General features: G+C 58.8%; 1 protein-coding gene across 1 annotated transcript in view; it reads left to right on the top strand.

Annotated features, from left to right (window-relative positions):
* The first annotated feature begins 737 nt into the window (after positions 1–737).
* The window catches only part of COL16A1 (collagen type XVI alpha 1 chain), a 34,817-nt gene continuing 23,047 nt past the window's right edge, over positions 738–12,507 (top strand). The window contains exons 1-9 of the mRNA XM_058040250.1: positions 738–780; positions 1,574–1,686; positions 3,760–3,822; positions 3,938–4,055; positions 6,775–6,898; positions 6,986–7,261; positions 7,990–8,070; positions 8,318–8,449; positions 9,396–9,449. Coding sequence (XP_057896233.1) covers positions 1,611–1,686; positions 3,760–3,822; positions 3,938–4,055; positions 6,775–6,898; positions 6,986–7,261; positions 7,990–8,070; positions 8,318–8,449; positions 9,396–9,449 — 924 coding nt within the window. The 5' untranslated portion in view covers positions 738–780; positions 1,574–1,610. The remainder of the gene's footprint in view (positions 781–1,573; positions 1,687–3,759; positions 3,823–3,937; positions 4,056–6,774; positions 6,899–6,985; positions 7,262–7,989; positions 8,071–8,317; positions 8,450–9,395; positions 9,450–12,507) is intronic.

The raw sequence follows: 12,507 nt of genomic DNA, 5'->3' as shown, positions 1-12,507 counted from the left end.
AGGACGCGGTGCCAGCGGCAGGGATGGCGGCAGGGATGGTGGCAGCAGCCGTCCTGTCTCCTCGCTCTGACCCCGGGCATCTCTCCCAGGCTGTCCCCAAGGCACCCCCGAGGCGCAGGGAGGGGACAGCAGCTCCGTGTCGCACAGAGAGCTGGCAGCCCTCGGGGTTTGCCCGGAGCTGCTCCCTCCTGGGGCCGTGCCCGTGGAGGAGGAGCATCCTTGAGGGACACCCGTCCTTCCTTGGGGACACATTCTGGCCAGCGGTGCCACCCGCGAGTGCCCTCAGCTCCGCGTGGGGAGGAAGAGCCGCTCCACAAGGGGGACTTGAGGGACACCGTCCTTCCTTGGGGACACATTCTGGCCAGCGGTGCCACCAGCGGTGCCACCCGCGGGTGCCCTCAGCTCCGTGTGGGCAGGAAGAGCCGCTCCACAAGGATGGCAGACAGGGAACGGGATGCACCCCATCCCAATTCCCGCGATTGGGGTTCCCCTCGTCTGGGCCGGAGAGGGGAAGGAGGGTGAGGAGGGAGAGGAGGCGCTGCCGGGGGAGGCGCCTGGAGGAGGAGGAGGAGGAGGAGGAGGAGGAGGAGGAGGAGGGCGGGGATGCCAAGGCGGCTCCCCCGGGTTGGGGGGCGGCTCGGGCTCCCCCCGGAGGGAGGCGGGGAAGGCGGCGGGGGCGGCTCCCGGTGTCCGGTGTCCCGCTCTCCAGCGGAGTTCCCGGTGTCCCGCGGTGGAATTCCCGGTGTCCCGCACCCCCCGTCCCCACCGAGCCCCGCGCAGGTGAGCCCCGGGAGCGCGGAGCAGCCCGGCCCTGCGGCGGGACGGGACGAGGGGGGATTATTCCCCGTTAATCCCCGGCGTTAATCCCGCCCCGGGGCCGCGGGGACCCGCCGGTGCGGAGGGTGCGGCGCGGGCAAGGCGAGGAACGGAGCGGGGGTGGCACAAGGGGTGGCACGGGCCAGAGGAGCCGGGTGACAGCGCAGGGGACAAGCGGTGAAGGGGCTGTGGGGGGACGGGGGGGCTGGGAAGATCGGGGGGTGCCAGAGAGCCCCGAGGATGTAGGGCAGGGGTGGAAGGACGGGGATGTCCCGCTCTGGCAGCAGCCCCGGAGCCGACGGTGTCCGTCTGTCCGTCTGTCCGTCTGTCCGTCTGTCCCGGCTGCGGGCCCTGCCGGCAGCCCCGGCTTGCCTCGTGGCAGGAAGCAGGAGAGGGGCCAGGTCGGGGTGACCTGCAGGGATACCCCGACCTGGTTCCATCTCCCGGGATCCACGCGGGGCCGGGAGATGGAACGGGAGGTGCTGAGCCCTTCCCGGGCGGGTGCGCCCGGTTCCACGCCGGGGAAAACTTCAGTCATTGATTTCTGAATGTTTGGTGTAAATTCGGGTGCTGGCCTTTGACACCCAGGGGTGCTGGGATGCTGAGACTTGGGGTGGGTGTGGAGCAGAGGGATGGGGGACACACTGACCCCCCAAAACATCACTGAGCCATGGCCAGGAGGGTCAGCGCCACTCCATGCTGGTGGCTTTACTGGTGTGGCCAACCAGGTGCCCATCTTGGGGTCTGTCCCTTGCAGGTGGCCCTGAGGGCTCTGGGCCTCTGCCAGGGGCACCATGAGGGGTCTCTGGGCCCTGGTGCTCGCCTGGCTCATCAGCGCCTGCCAGGGGATGGAGCCGCTGCCAACAGAAGGTAAGGAACACCGGGAGAAGGGCTTGGGAGCCACCTCCGTCCTCCTCTGTCCCTGTCACAGCTGGGTCAGCCCCGGGGTGGCAGAGCAGAGGTGACCACAGGCACTGTGAGCTGTGCCAGGTCCCCACATGCCAGGACCGGAGTGGTGGCTCCAGAGCGAGTGCCAGGCTTTGCTCAGCATCCCCCGCGGGCAGGGGGCCAGGGGTGGCAGAGCTGAGCCAGCCTGGGACACCCCAACACAGCCCCCAGAGGCCTGGCATGGGGACAGATGGGGTTTGGTGACACTCGGTGACAGCCAGGGCGGTGCGGCTGGAGCCGGATCCGGGCAGGGCAGGTGAGCCAGGACAGGGCAGGTGAGCCAGGACAGGGCAGGGTGAGGATCACAGAGCTCCCGAGGGGGGTTTGGCCATGATGCACACCATGGTGGAGGGCTGGGAGGTGTCCAGGTGCAGCTGGGGACAGGGGGACGGTGGCTGAGGATGGGAACGGGGATGGGGGAACAGGGATGGGGAAATGAGGATGGGAACAGGGATGGAAAAACAGGGATGGAAACAGGGACGGGGAACAGAGATGGGTCCCGGTGTGGGATGAGCCCCGGGCTCTGGGGGAGGAGCCGCTGGAAGCGACACCGGGGTTGCATCAGGCGGGAGGGGACATTGTCACTGTCACTGTCACTGTCACCCGCTCCTGCTGCCCGGCACGGCCTTTCCTGAGAGACAGAGGCAAGATTTTCCCTTCCCAGAGCTGGGAGAGGCTCCAGAGGGGTGGCACTGGGGTGATTTACGCTCCTTGGTGTCCCCTGCCCTGCTGAGGTTGAGAGAGGGGCACTCTGCCCTGGCTGTGACATTGGCCCAGGCCTGTCCCTGTCCCCACACCACTGCTGGCCCCTGCTCAGCCTGGCCACGGCGGTGCCAAGCTCTTGACAGAGGTGGGGAGGGTCTGGTGGGAGCAGAGACCCCTTGGCAACACCGTAGGAGCATCTTTGGTGCCCATCCTGCTCCAGGGCCGCTTTGCACGGAGACAAAACAAATCCTTCCCTTCTCCCTTGTTTACTCCTTTATCTCGCACCTCCCAACATCTGGCGCATCTGGAGGTGGCTCGGTGCTGCCGGGGCTGTGATTTATCCCTGCAAGCGGCAGCAGCACCCCCGTGACCGCCCCTGACACGGCATTTCCTGCTCCTCGGCCTCGGGCTGCACCCTCGCGCCTGTCCCCGAGGGCCACCGGCTCGGGAAGGGGCAGGAGGGGACAGCTGTCGGTGGCGCTGTGGGTGTCCCTGGCACCCGGCCCGGCCTCCTGATGCTGATCGCAGCCGCGGGGCTGTCTGCGGGCAAAACAGAGCTGGGAAAGCGCCTCACCTGCGGGAGGCAGCAGCGCCAGCTCTGTCCCCTCCGGAGCTCCGTCCCCTCCAAAGCTCTGTCCCCTCCCAATCTCTGTCCCCTCCCAATCTCTGTCACCTTCCAATCTCTGTCCCCTCCCAATCTCTGTCACCTCTCAATCTCTGTCCCCTCCGAAGCTCTGTCCCCTTCAAAGCTCTGTCACCCCCCTATCTCTGTCCCCTCCCATTCTCTGTCCCCTCCCTATCTCTGTCCCCTCCCATTCTCTGTCACCTCTCAATCTCTGTCCCCTCCGAAGCTCTGTCCCCTTCAAAGCTCTGTCACCCCCCTATCTCTGTCACCTCCCAATCTTTGTCCCCTCCCAATCTCTGTCCCCTCCCATTCTCTGTCACCTCTCAATCTCTGTCCCCTCCCAATCTCTGTCCCTTCCCAATCTCTGTCCCCTCCCATTCTCTGTCACCTCTCAATCTCTGTCCCCTTCCCAATCTCTGTCCCCTCCCAATCTCTGTCCCTTCCCAAGCTCTGTCCCCTCCCCAGCTCTGTCCCTTCCCAAGCTCTGTCCCCTCCCAGGCTCTGTCCCTTCCCAAGTAGGGTTTTCTTGCTCTGTGCTGCCTCTGGGGCTGGGGCTGGCTCCTGGCAGCACCCCCAGACCCTCCAGGCCTTGGGGAGCTCTCTGTGGTGCCACTCTGCCTGCCTGGGGACACCGCAGTGACAGTGACAGCTGGTTCGCCCCACAGGGGAGCTGTGCCCGCGGCTCTGGGACGAGGACCTGCTTGGGGACAAGTACGAGAATGTCACCGGTAAGGAAAGACCCTCTCAGGGATGCCCTGGCACCCCAGGATGGGCTCTGTGACCTGCCTGGGGACTGTCACCTGTCCCAGGGCCGGGTCTCACGTCCCCTGCTCTGTCCTGCAGGGTTTAACCTGGTTAAAAGGTTCGACCTGCTCAAGATCTCATCCATCAAGAAGATCCGCAGCGCCCGGGGGCCGGCGGTGCTGCGCCTGGGCACCGTGCCCCTGGTCCAGCCCACGCAGTGAGTGGCACTGGGTGACACGTCAGGTGGCCTTGGGTGACCTGTGAGGTGGCCCTGAGTGACCCTCAGGTGGCCCAGAGCTCCTCCAGGTGTAAATTTGGGGTTTGGGTGCAGCTGGGGTGTGACACTGTTCATAGAGGTCTGAGGATGAGGGAAGAGACGAGGATCTGACTCCATGTTTCAGAAGGCTTGATTTATTATTTTATGATATATAATATAATATAATATAATATAATATAATATAATATAATATAATATAATATAATATAATATAATATAATATAATATAATATAATATAATATACATTGTATTATATATAATATAATATATGATACAATACATTATATAATATAATATATAATATATAATATATAATATATAATATATAATATATAATATATAATATATAATATATAATATATAATATATAATATATAATACATAATATATAATATATTATATATAATATATAATATAATATATAATACATAATATATAATATATAACATATAACATATTATATGCTATATATATAATACATAATATATAATATATAACATATAACATATTATATGCTATATATTATACATTATATATTATATATTATACATTATATATTATATATTATATATTATATATTATATATTATATATTATATATTATATATTATATATTATATATTATATATTATATATTATATATTATATTAATATATTGTAATATAATAGATTATATTAAAACTATACTAAAAGAATAGAAAAAAGGATTTCATCAGAAGGCTGGCTAAGAATAGAAAAAGAAGGAATGATAACAAAAGCTTCTGTCTTGGACAGAGAGCCTGAGCCAGCTGACTGTGATTGGCCATTAATTAGAAACAATTAACATGAGACCAATCCCAGATGCACCTGTTGCATTCCACAGCAGCAGATAATCAATGTTTGCATTTTGTTCCTGAGGCCTCACAGCTTCTCAGGGGGAAAAACCCCAAGGAAAGGATTTTCCATAAAAGATGTCTGTGACACTGGGTGGCCTTTGCTCTTAGCTCGCGCCAGGGATGCCAGGCAGCTCCGTGTCACCCGTGGGGACACTGGGGACCCCGAGGCTGCCCCAACGCTTTTCTCCTCAAAAGCAAACCCCAGGCTGCTACGGCTCTGCTGGGTGCTGGCCAAACCTTGCGCAAGCAGAGCTCTGTGCCCGCTCTGTGGCTGCTCCTGGCAGGGCCTGCGGGGTCCAGACGAGCTCCAGAGGCTCTGAGCAGGCACTGCTGGCTGTGTGGGGGGCTGCTGGGGGGCACAGGCCGTCTGGCCTTTGTCCCCACGGTGCCAGGGCTGGCAGGGACGCTGCAGCGTGGCACGGTGGCGGCAGATCCACGTCCTGCAGGAAATGGCTGTGGCGTGTCCCCACATTGCCCCGGGGCTGGCACGGAGCTGTGCTGGGCATGGGGCTCTCCAGAGGGCCAGCAGATCCAGCCTGGGCAGCCAAACCCTGGTGGAGAATCCAGGCTGGTGTTGTTCTTGGCTTGGGGCACAGCAAATTCAGCTTTGGGGAGTCTGGAGTTGGGCACAGAGATCCTGTGAGATCCTATGGGTGCCCACCCACCTCGGCGCCCTGTCAGGGTGTCCCTGTGCCCCGTGGAGAGCAGAGGGCACCGCTGGCCTGGTCCCAGTGCCCATCCCTTGGTGCAGCTCCAGAGCAGTGGCTCGGAAAGCCGCGGGTGTGGAGCCAAGGCTGGGAGTGGAGCAGAGCCTGGAGCAAATATTTCCAGAGGCTGAATGGGCTGTGGGAGAGCTGGGGAAGGCTGCCAGAGCCTCCCTGGCCGTGATGGATGCATTTCCTGCCTGCCCTGGGACAAAATTTTGGGATAAGAGCTGCAGCTGTGCCAGCAGGGGTGGCAGTGTGGGGCAGAACCCACTGAGACGCCATCCTGGGTGCCACCAGTGGGGACAGCTCATGGGCGGTTATTGGGGTGGTGCTGCCACCTGAAAATGCCCTATGGATCTGTGCCACCTGGGGGGACGGCTCATGGCAGGACCCACAGGGAGTTGTCGGGACGGTGCTGCCACCTGAAAGTGCCCGAAAATGGGTGCCACCAGTGGGGACAGCTCATGGCAGGACCCACAAGTGGTTGGTGGGGTGATGCTGCCACCTGAAAATGCCCTATGGATGGGTGCCACCAGTAGGGACAGATCAGGGCAGGACCCATTGGGGGTTGTTGGGGTGGTGCTGCCACCTGAAAATGCCCTATGGATCTGTGCCACCAGTGGGGACAGATCAGGGCAGGACCTATAAGTGGTTTTTGGGGTGATGCTGCCACCTGAAAATGCCCTATGGATGGGTGCCACCAGTAGGGACAGATCAGGGCAGGACCCACTGGGGTTTGTTGGGGTGGTGCTGCCACCTGAAATTGTCCTATGGATGGGTACCACCAGCAGGGACAGATCAGGGCAGGAGCCATTGGGGGTTGTTGGGGTGGTGCTGCCACCTGAAAATGCCCTATGAATGGATGCCACCAGTGGGGACAGATCATGGCAGGACCCACTGGGGTTTGTTGGGGTGGTGCTGCCACCTGAAAGTGGCACCCTATGGATGGGTGCCACCCTCCTCAGTTCCAGCTCCATCCCCAGAGCACCCCGTAGGACCCAGCCACCCCTATGGGTGGGTGCCACCCTCCTTGGAGCACCCCATAGGATCCAGCCACCCCAAGAGCTGTCCCCACAGGCAGGTGTTCCCCCGGGGACTGCCGCCCGCCTTCACCCTGGTCCTCACCTTGCTGCTGAAGAAGAACAGCACCGGGGAGCACTGGTACCTCTTCCAGGTCACCGACCGCCAGGGATACCCCCAGGTACACCCCGGGGACGTGGGGGGACCCCCCAATGACATCCAGGAGCCATTTCTGAGCGTGCCACTTGTCCCCTGTGTGTGTGCCCAGCTCTCCCTGTCCGTGCACGGCCCTGAGAGGAGCCTGGAGTTCCAGGCGCGGGCACCGGGTGCCAGCTTTGTGGGCGCCACCTTCGCGGGCAAGGCGGTGGCGTCGCTGTTCGACGGGCGCTGGCACAAGGTGGTGCTGGCCGTGCAGGGCCAGGCCGTGTCCGTGCACCTGGACTGCGCCTCCATCTCCTCCAAGCCGCTGGGGCCAAGGAGAGCGCTGGCACCCGAGGGCAACGCCTTCCTGGGGCTGGACGCCGTGCGTGGCACGCCGGTCAGGGTGAGTCACAGGGGTCGGTGCCCATGAGTGCCAAAGGGTGCCAATGAGTGGCAATGAGTGCCAATGAGTGTCCCAGGGTCAGTGCCCCTGAGAGTCACTGAGTACCAATGAGTGTCAATGAGTGCCATTGGGTGGCAATGAGTGCCAATGAGTGCCAATGAGTGCCCCAGGGTCAGTGCCCCTGAGTGTCACTGAGTACCAATGAGTGTCAATGAGTGCCATTGGGTGGCAATGAGTGCCCCTGCGGTCAGTGCCCCTGAGTGCCAATGAGCACCCCTGAGTGCCCCTGAGTGCCCCTGAGTGCCAATGAGTGCCAATGAGTGTCAATGAGTGCCATTGGGTGGCAATGAGTGCCAATGAGTGCCCCTGAGTGCCAATGAGTGCCCCTGCGGTCAGTACCCCTGAGTGCCCCTGAGTGCCAATGAGTGCCCCTGAGTGCCAATGAGCACCCCTGAGTGCCCCTGAGTGCCCTTGAGTGCCAATGAGTGCCCCTGAGTGCCCCTGAGTGCCAATGAGTGCCCCTGAGTGCCAATGGGTGCCAATGAGTGCCCCTGAGTGCCAATGAGTGCCCTGGGGTCTCTGCCCCCGAGTGCCAATTGAATGCCCCAGGGTCGGTGCCCCTGAGTGCCAATGAGTGCCCCTGAGTGTCAATGAGTGCCAATGGGTGCCCCTGTCACTGCCTGCACTGTCAGGGCCACCCCTGACCTGTCACCCGTGTCCTGCTGCAGTTTGACCTCCAGCAAGCTCAGATCTACTGCGACGCCGAGCTGGCCAGGCAGGAGGGGTGCTGCGAGATCTCGGCCAGTGGGGTGAGTGCCCCTGAGTGACCCTGGTGCCCCTGAGTGCCACTGAGTGCCCCTGAGCATCTCTGAGTGCCCCCACCCCAACCCTGGACCCTGGAACTGCCCTGTGCAAGCTCAGGGTTTTCCCCACAGGGGAAACTGAGGCACAGGGAGGGAAGGTCTGTCCCCTTTGTGTCACTGCCTCGTGCTGCCCATCCTCACAGCCCCGGCTGTGCCCCAGCAGCCTCCCCCTGACCCCTCTGTGTCCCTGCAGTGCCAGACGGAAACGCCCAAGACCCGGCGGCAAGCGGAGCTGATGCAGAGCAGCAACCTGATCGAGATGGTGCCGCAGCCCGAGGGCAGGGTGTTCACCCGCTGCTTCTGCCTGGAGGAGCCGCTGGGCACCGTGAGCTCTGGCAGTGCCACCCCGTGCCCATCCTGGTCCCATCCCAGTCCCCATCCCCATCCCAGTCCCCATCCCCATCCCAGTCCCCATTCCAGTCCCTGTTCCCATCTCCATCCCCATCCTGGGTCCCCATCCTGTCCCTGTCCCTGTCCCTGAGCCCATCTCCATCTCCATCCCCATTCTCATCCCAGTCCCCATCCCTGTTCCCATTCCCACCTCCATCCCCGTCCCCATCCCAGTCCCATCCCATTCCATCCCAGTCCCATCCCAGTCCCCATCCCCATCCTGGGTCCCCCATCCCCATCCCCATCCCTGTTCCCATCTCCATCCCAGTCCCCATCCCAGTCCCAATCTCTGTTCCCAGGCCCATCCCATCCCATCCCATCCCATCCCATCCCATCCCATCCCATCCCATCCCATCCCATCCCATCCCATCCCATCCCATCCCATCCCATCCCATCCCATCCCATCCCATCCCATCCCCATCCCCATCCCCATCCCATCCCATTGCTCCAGCCCCTGGAAAATCCCTTCCTCACTTTTTCCACCCAGTATGAGGCTCACGAGGGAGGGAGGGAGGTGTCCGTGACCCGAGGGGATGATGAGGGACAGGAAGGTCCCACCAGGGCAGGGAGGTGTCTGTGACCTGAGGTTCTGAGGGACAGGAAGGTCCCAGGTGTCCGTGACCCGAGGTTCTGAGGGACAGGAAGGTCCCAGCTGTCCATGACCCGAGGTTCTGAGGGACAGGAAGGTCCCAGGTGTCTGTGACCCGAGGTTCTGAGGGACAGGAAGGTCCCAGGTGTCCGTGACCCGAGGTTCTGAGGGACACGAAGGTCCCACCACTGCCTCCTCCTCCTCCCTGAACGCCCGGGCAGGACCATCCCAGGATTCACGGACAGGGCTGGGATGCTCCAGGCTCTTCCCACCAGCTCTTCCCTCCCTGCAGGAGCCGGGCAGAGCCTCGGGAAGGACCAGCCTGAGGGACGATCCCAAGGACAAGGTGAGCGTGTGCCAGCCCTGCTCCCCTCCCAGTGCCACCCGCGGTGCCACCACTGTCCCACAGCCAGGCTGGCTCTGTCCCTGCCAATTTGGGCTCTCCCAGCGCTGCAGGGATGCCGTGAGGAGCGGCTGCTCTGCTCCCCCGAGCAGGGACTGAGGCCCCACTGGCTCCGTGCTGCTGCTGGAGCCAGCCCAGCTCTGGCCAAGGGCCTCTTTGTTCCCTGTGAGCATCTGCCAGAGCTGGGAAACGTCTCCAGAACTCCTGTTCCTCATCCCTGAACGTTTCTGGGATCTGCTCCTCATCCCTGAATGTCTCTGGGATCTGTTCCTCATCCCTGAACATTTCTGGGGTCTGTTCCTCATCCCTGAACATTTCTGGGATCTGTTCCTCATCCCTGAACGTTTCTGGGATCTGTTCCTCATCCCTGAACATTTCTGGGGTCTGTTCCTCATCCCTGAACGTCTCTGGGATCTGCTCCTCATCTCTGAATGTCTCTGGGGTCTGTTCCTCATCCCTGAATGTTTCTGAGGTCTGTTCCTCATCCCTGAATGTTTTTGGGATCTGCTCCTCATCCCTGAATGTTTTTGGGATCTGTTCCTCATCCCTGAATGTCTCTGGGATCTGCTCCTCATCCCTGAATGTCTCTGGGGTCTGTTCCTCATCCCTGAATGTCTCTGGGGTCTGTTCCTCATCCCTGAACATTTCTGGGATCTGTTCCTCATCCCCTCATCCCACCACGGGGATGTCTCAGGGTGCAGAGTGGGGTGGGTGCAGACCTCCAGAGCTCCTGTTCCTCATCCCTGAATGTTTCTGAGGTCTGTTCCTCATCCCTGAACGTCTCTGGGGTCTGTTCCTCCTCCCTGAATGTTTCTGGGATCTGTTCCTCATCCCTGAATGTCTCTGGGATCTGTTCCTCATCCCTGAACGTTTCTGGGATCTGTTCTTCATCCCTGAATGTTTCTGGTGTCTGTTCCTCATCCCTGAACATTTCTGGGATCTGTTCTTCATCCCTGAACGTTTCTGGGATCTGTTCCTCATCCCTGAATGTCTCTGGGATCTGTTCTTCATCCCCTCATCCCACCACGGGGATGTCTCAGGGTGCAGATTGGGGTGGGTGCAGATCTCCAGAGCTCCCGTTCCTCATCCCTGAATGTTTCTGGGATCTGTTCCTCATCCCTGAATGTTTCTGGTGTCTGTTCCTCATCCCTGAACGTCTCTGGGATCTGTTCTTCATCCCTGAATGTTTCTGGGATCTGTTCCTCATCCCTGAATGTTTCTGGGATCTGTTCTTCATCCCTGAATGTCTCTGGGATCTGTTCCTCATCCCTGAATGTTTCTGGGGTCTGTTCCTCATCCCTGAATGTTTCTGGGATGCCTCATCCCACCACGGGGATGTCCCAGGGTGCAGATTGGGGTGGGTGCAGATCTCCAGCGCTCCTGTTCCTCATCCCTGAACGTTTCTGGGATCTGTTCCTCATCCCTGAATGTCTCTGGGATCTGTTCCTCATCCCTGAATGTTTCTGGGGTCTGTTCCTCATCCCTGAATGTTTCTGGGATCTGTTCCTCATCCCTGAATGTCTCTGGGATCTGTTCCTCATCCCTGAATGTTTCTGGGGTCTGTTCCTCGTTCCTGAATGTCTCTGGGATCTGTTCCTCATCCCTGAATGTTTCTGGGGTCTGTTCCTCATCCCTGAATGTTTCTGGGGTCTGTTCCTCATCCCTGAATGTCTCTGGGGTCTGTTCCTCATCCCCGAATGTTTCTGGGATCTGTTCCTCATCCCTGAATGTTTCTGGGATCTGTTCCTCATCCCTGAATGTTTCTGGGATCTGTTCCTCATCCCTGAATGTCTCTGGGGTCTGTTCCTCATCCCTGAACGTCTCTGGGATCTGTTCTTCATCCCTGAATGTTTCTGGTGTCTGTTCCTCATCCCTGAATGTTTCTGGGATGCCTCATCCCACCACGGGGATGTCCCAAGGTTCAGATCGGGGTGGAGGGTGATAAATGGGCTCAAAAGCTCTTGGAGATCTGTTTCACACCCAAGACAGCTCAGCTGCCTTGGAAGGCGTAAAATCAGCAGGATGGCTTCTGTGGGAGTGGTGGAAACAAAAAAAGTTTTAGTAAAAGGCAAAATAACAAAATCCTTTACAGAGAAAACCCAGCCAAAGGTGCAAAAGGTTCTTGGGTGCTCTGGGGTGTTGCGGGGTTTTGGGGTGCTCTGGGTTTGAGTGCTGTGGGGTTTTGGGTGCTGTGGGGTTTGAGGGTGCTGTGGAGTTTGAGGGTGCTGTGGATTTTGGTTTTGGGAGTATTGTGGGGGTTTTGGGTGTTATGGGATTTGGGGCATTGTGGGGTTTTAGGAGTGCTGTGGGGTTGGGGAGTGCTATGAGATTTGGGGTGCTCTGGGGTTTTGTGTTCTGTGGGGTTTAGGGGTGTTGTGGAATTTTGGGTGCTGTGGGGTTTGGGGGTGCTCTGGTGTTTGGAGCGCTGTGGGATTTTGGGTGCTGTGGGGTTTTGGGGTGTTATGGGGTTTGGGGTATTGTGGGGTTTGGGAGTGCTGTGGGGTTTTGGGGTGCTGTGGAGTTTGGGGTGCTCTGGTGTTTGGGGTTCCTGTGGGGTTTGGGGTGCTGTGTGTTTTGGGGTTGCTGTGGGGTTTGAGGGTGCTGTGGGGTTTTGGGTGCCCTGAGCTTTGGGAGTGCTGTGGGGTTTTGGGGTGTTGTGGAGTTTGGGGTGCTCTGGTGTTTGGGGGTGCTGTGGGGTTTGGATAGTTGTGGGTTTTTGGGTGCCCTGGTGTTTGGGGTGCTCTGGGTTTGGGGTGCTCTGGGTTTGGGGAGCTCTGGATTTGGGGTGCTCTGGGTTTTGGGTGCCCTGGTGTTTGGGGTGCTGTGGGTTTGGGGTGCTCTGGGTTTGGGGTGCTCTGGGTTCGGGGTGCTCTGGGTTTTTGGGTGCTCTGGGTTTGGGGTGCTCTGGGTTTTTGGGTGCCCTGGGGTTTGGGGAGCTCTGGGTTTTCGGGTGCTCTGGGTTCGGGGTGCTCTGGGTTTGGGTGCTCTGGGTTTTTGGGTG

The sequence above is a fragment of the Melospiza georgiana genome, chromosome 24, assembly GCF_028018845.1.
Source record: "Melospiza georgiana isolate bMelGeo1 chromosome 24, bMelGeo1.pri, whole genome shotgun sequence".
NCBI classification, from domain to species: Eukaryota; Metazoa; Chordata; class Aves; order Passeriformes; family Passerellidae; genus Melospiza; species Melospiza georgiana.
This window is presented reverse-complemented; position numbering and strand designations above follow the sequence as displayed.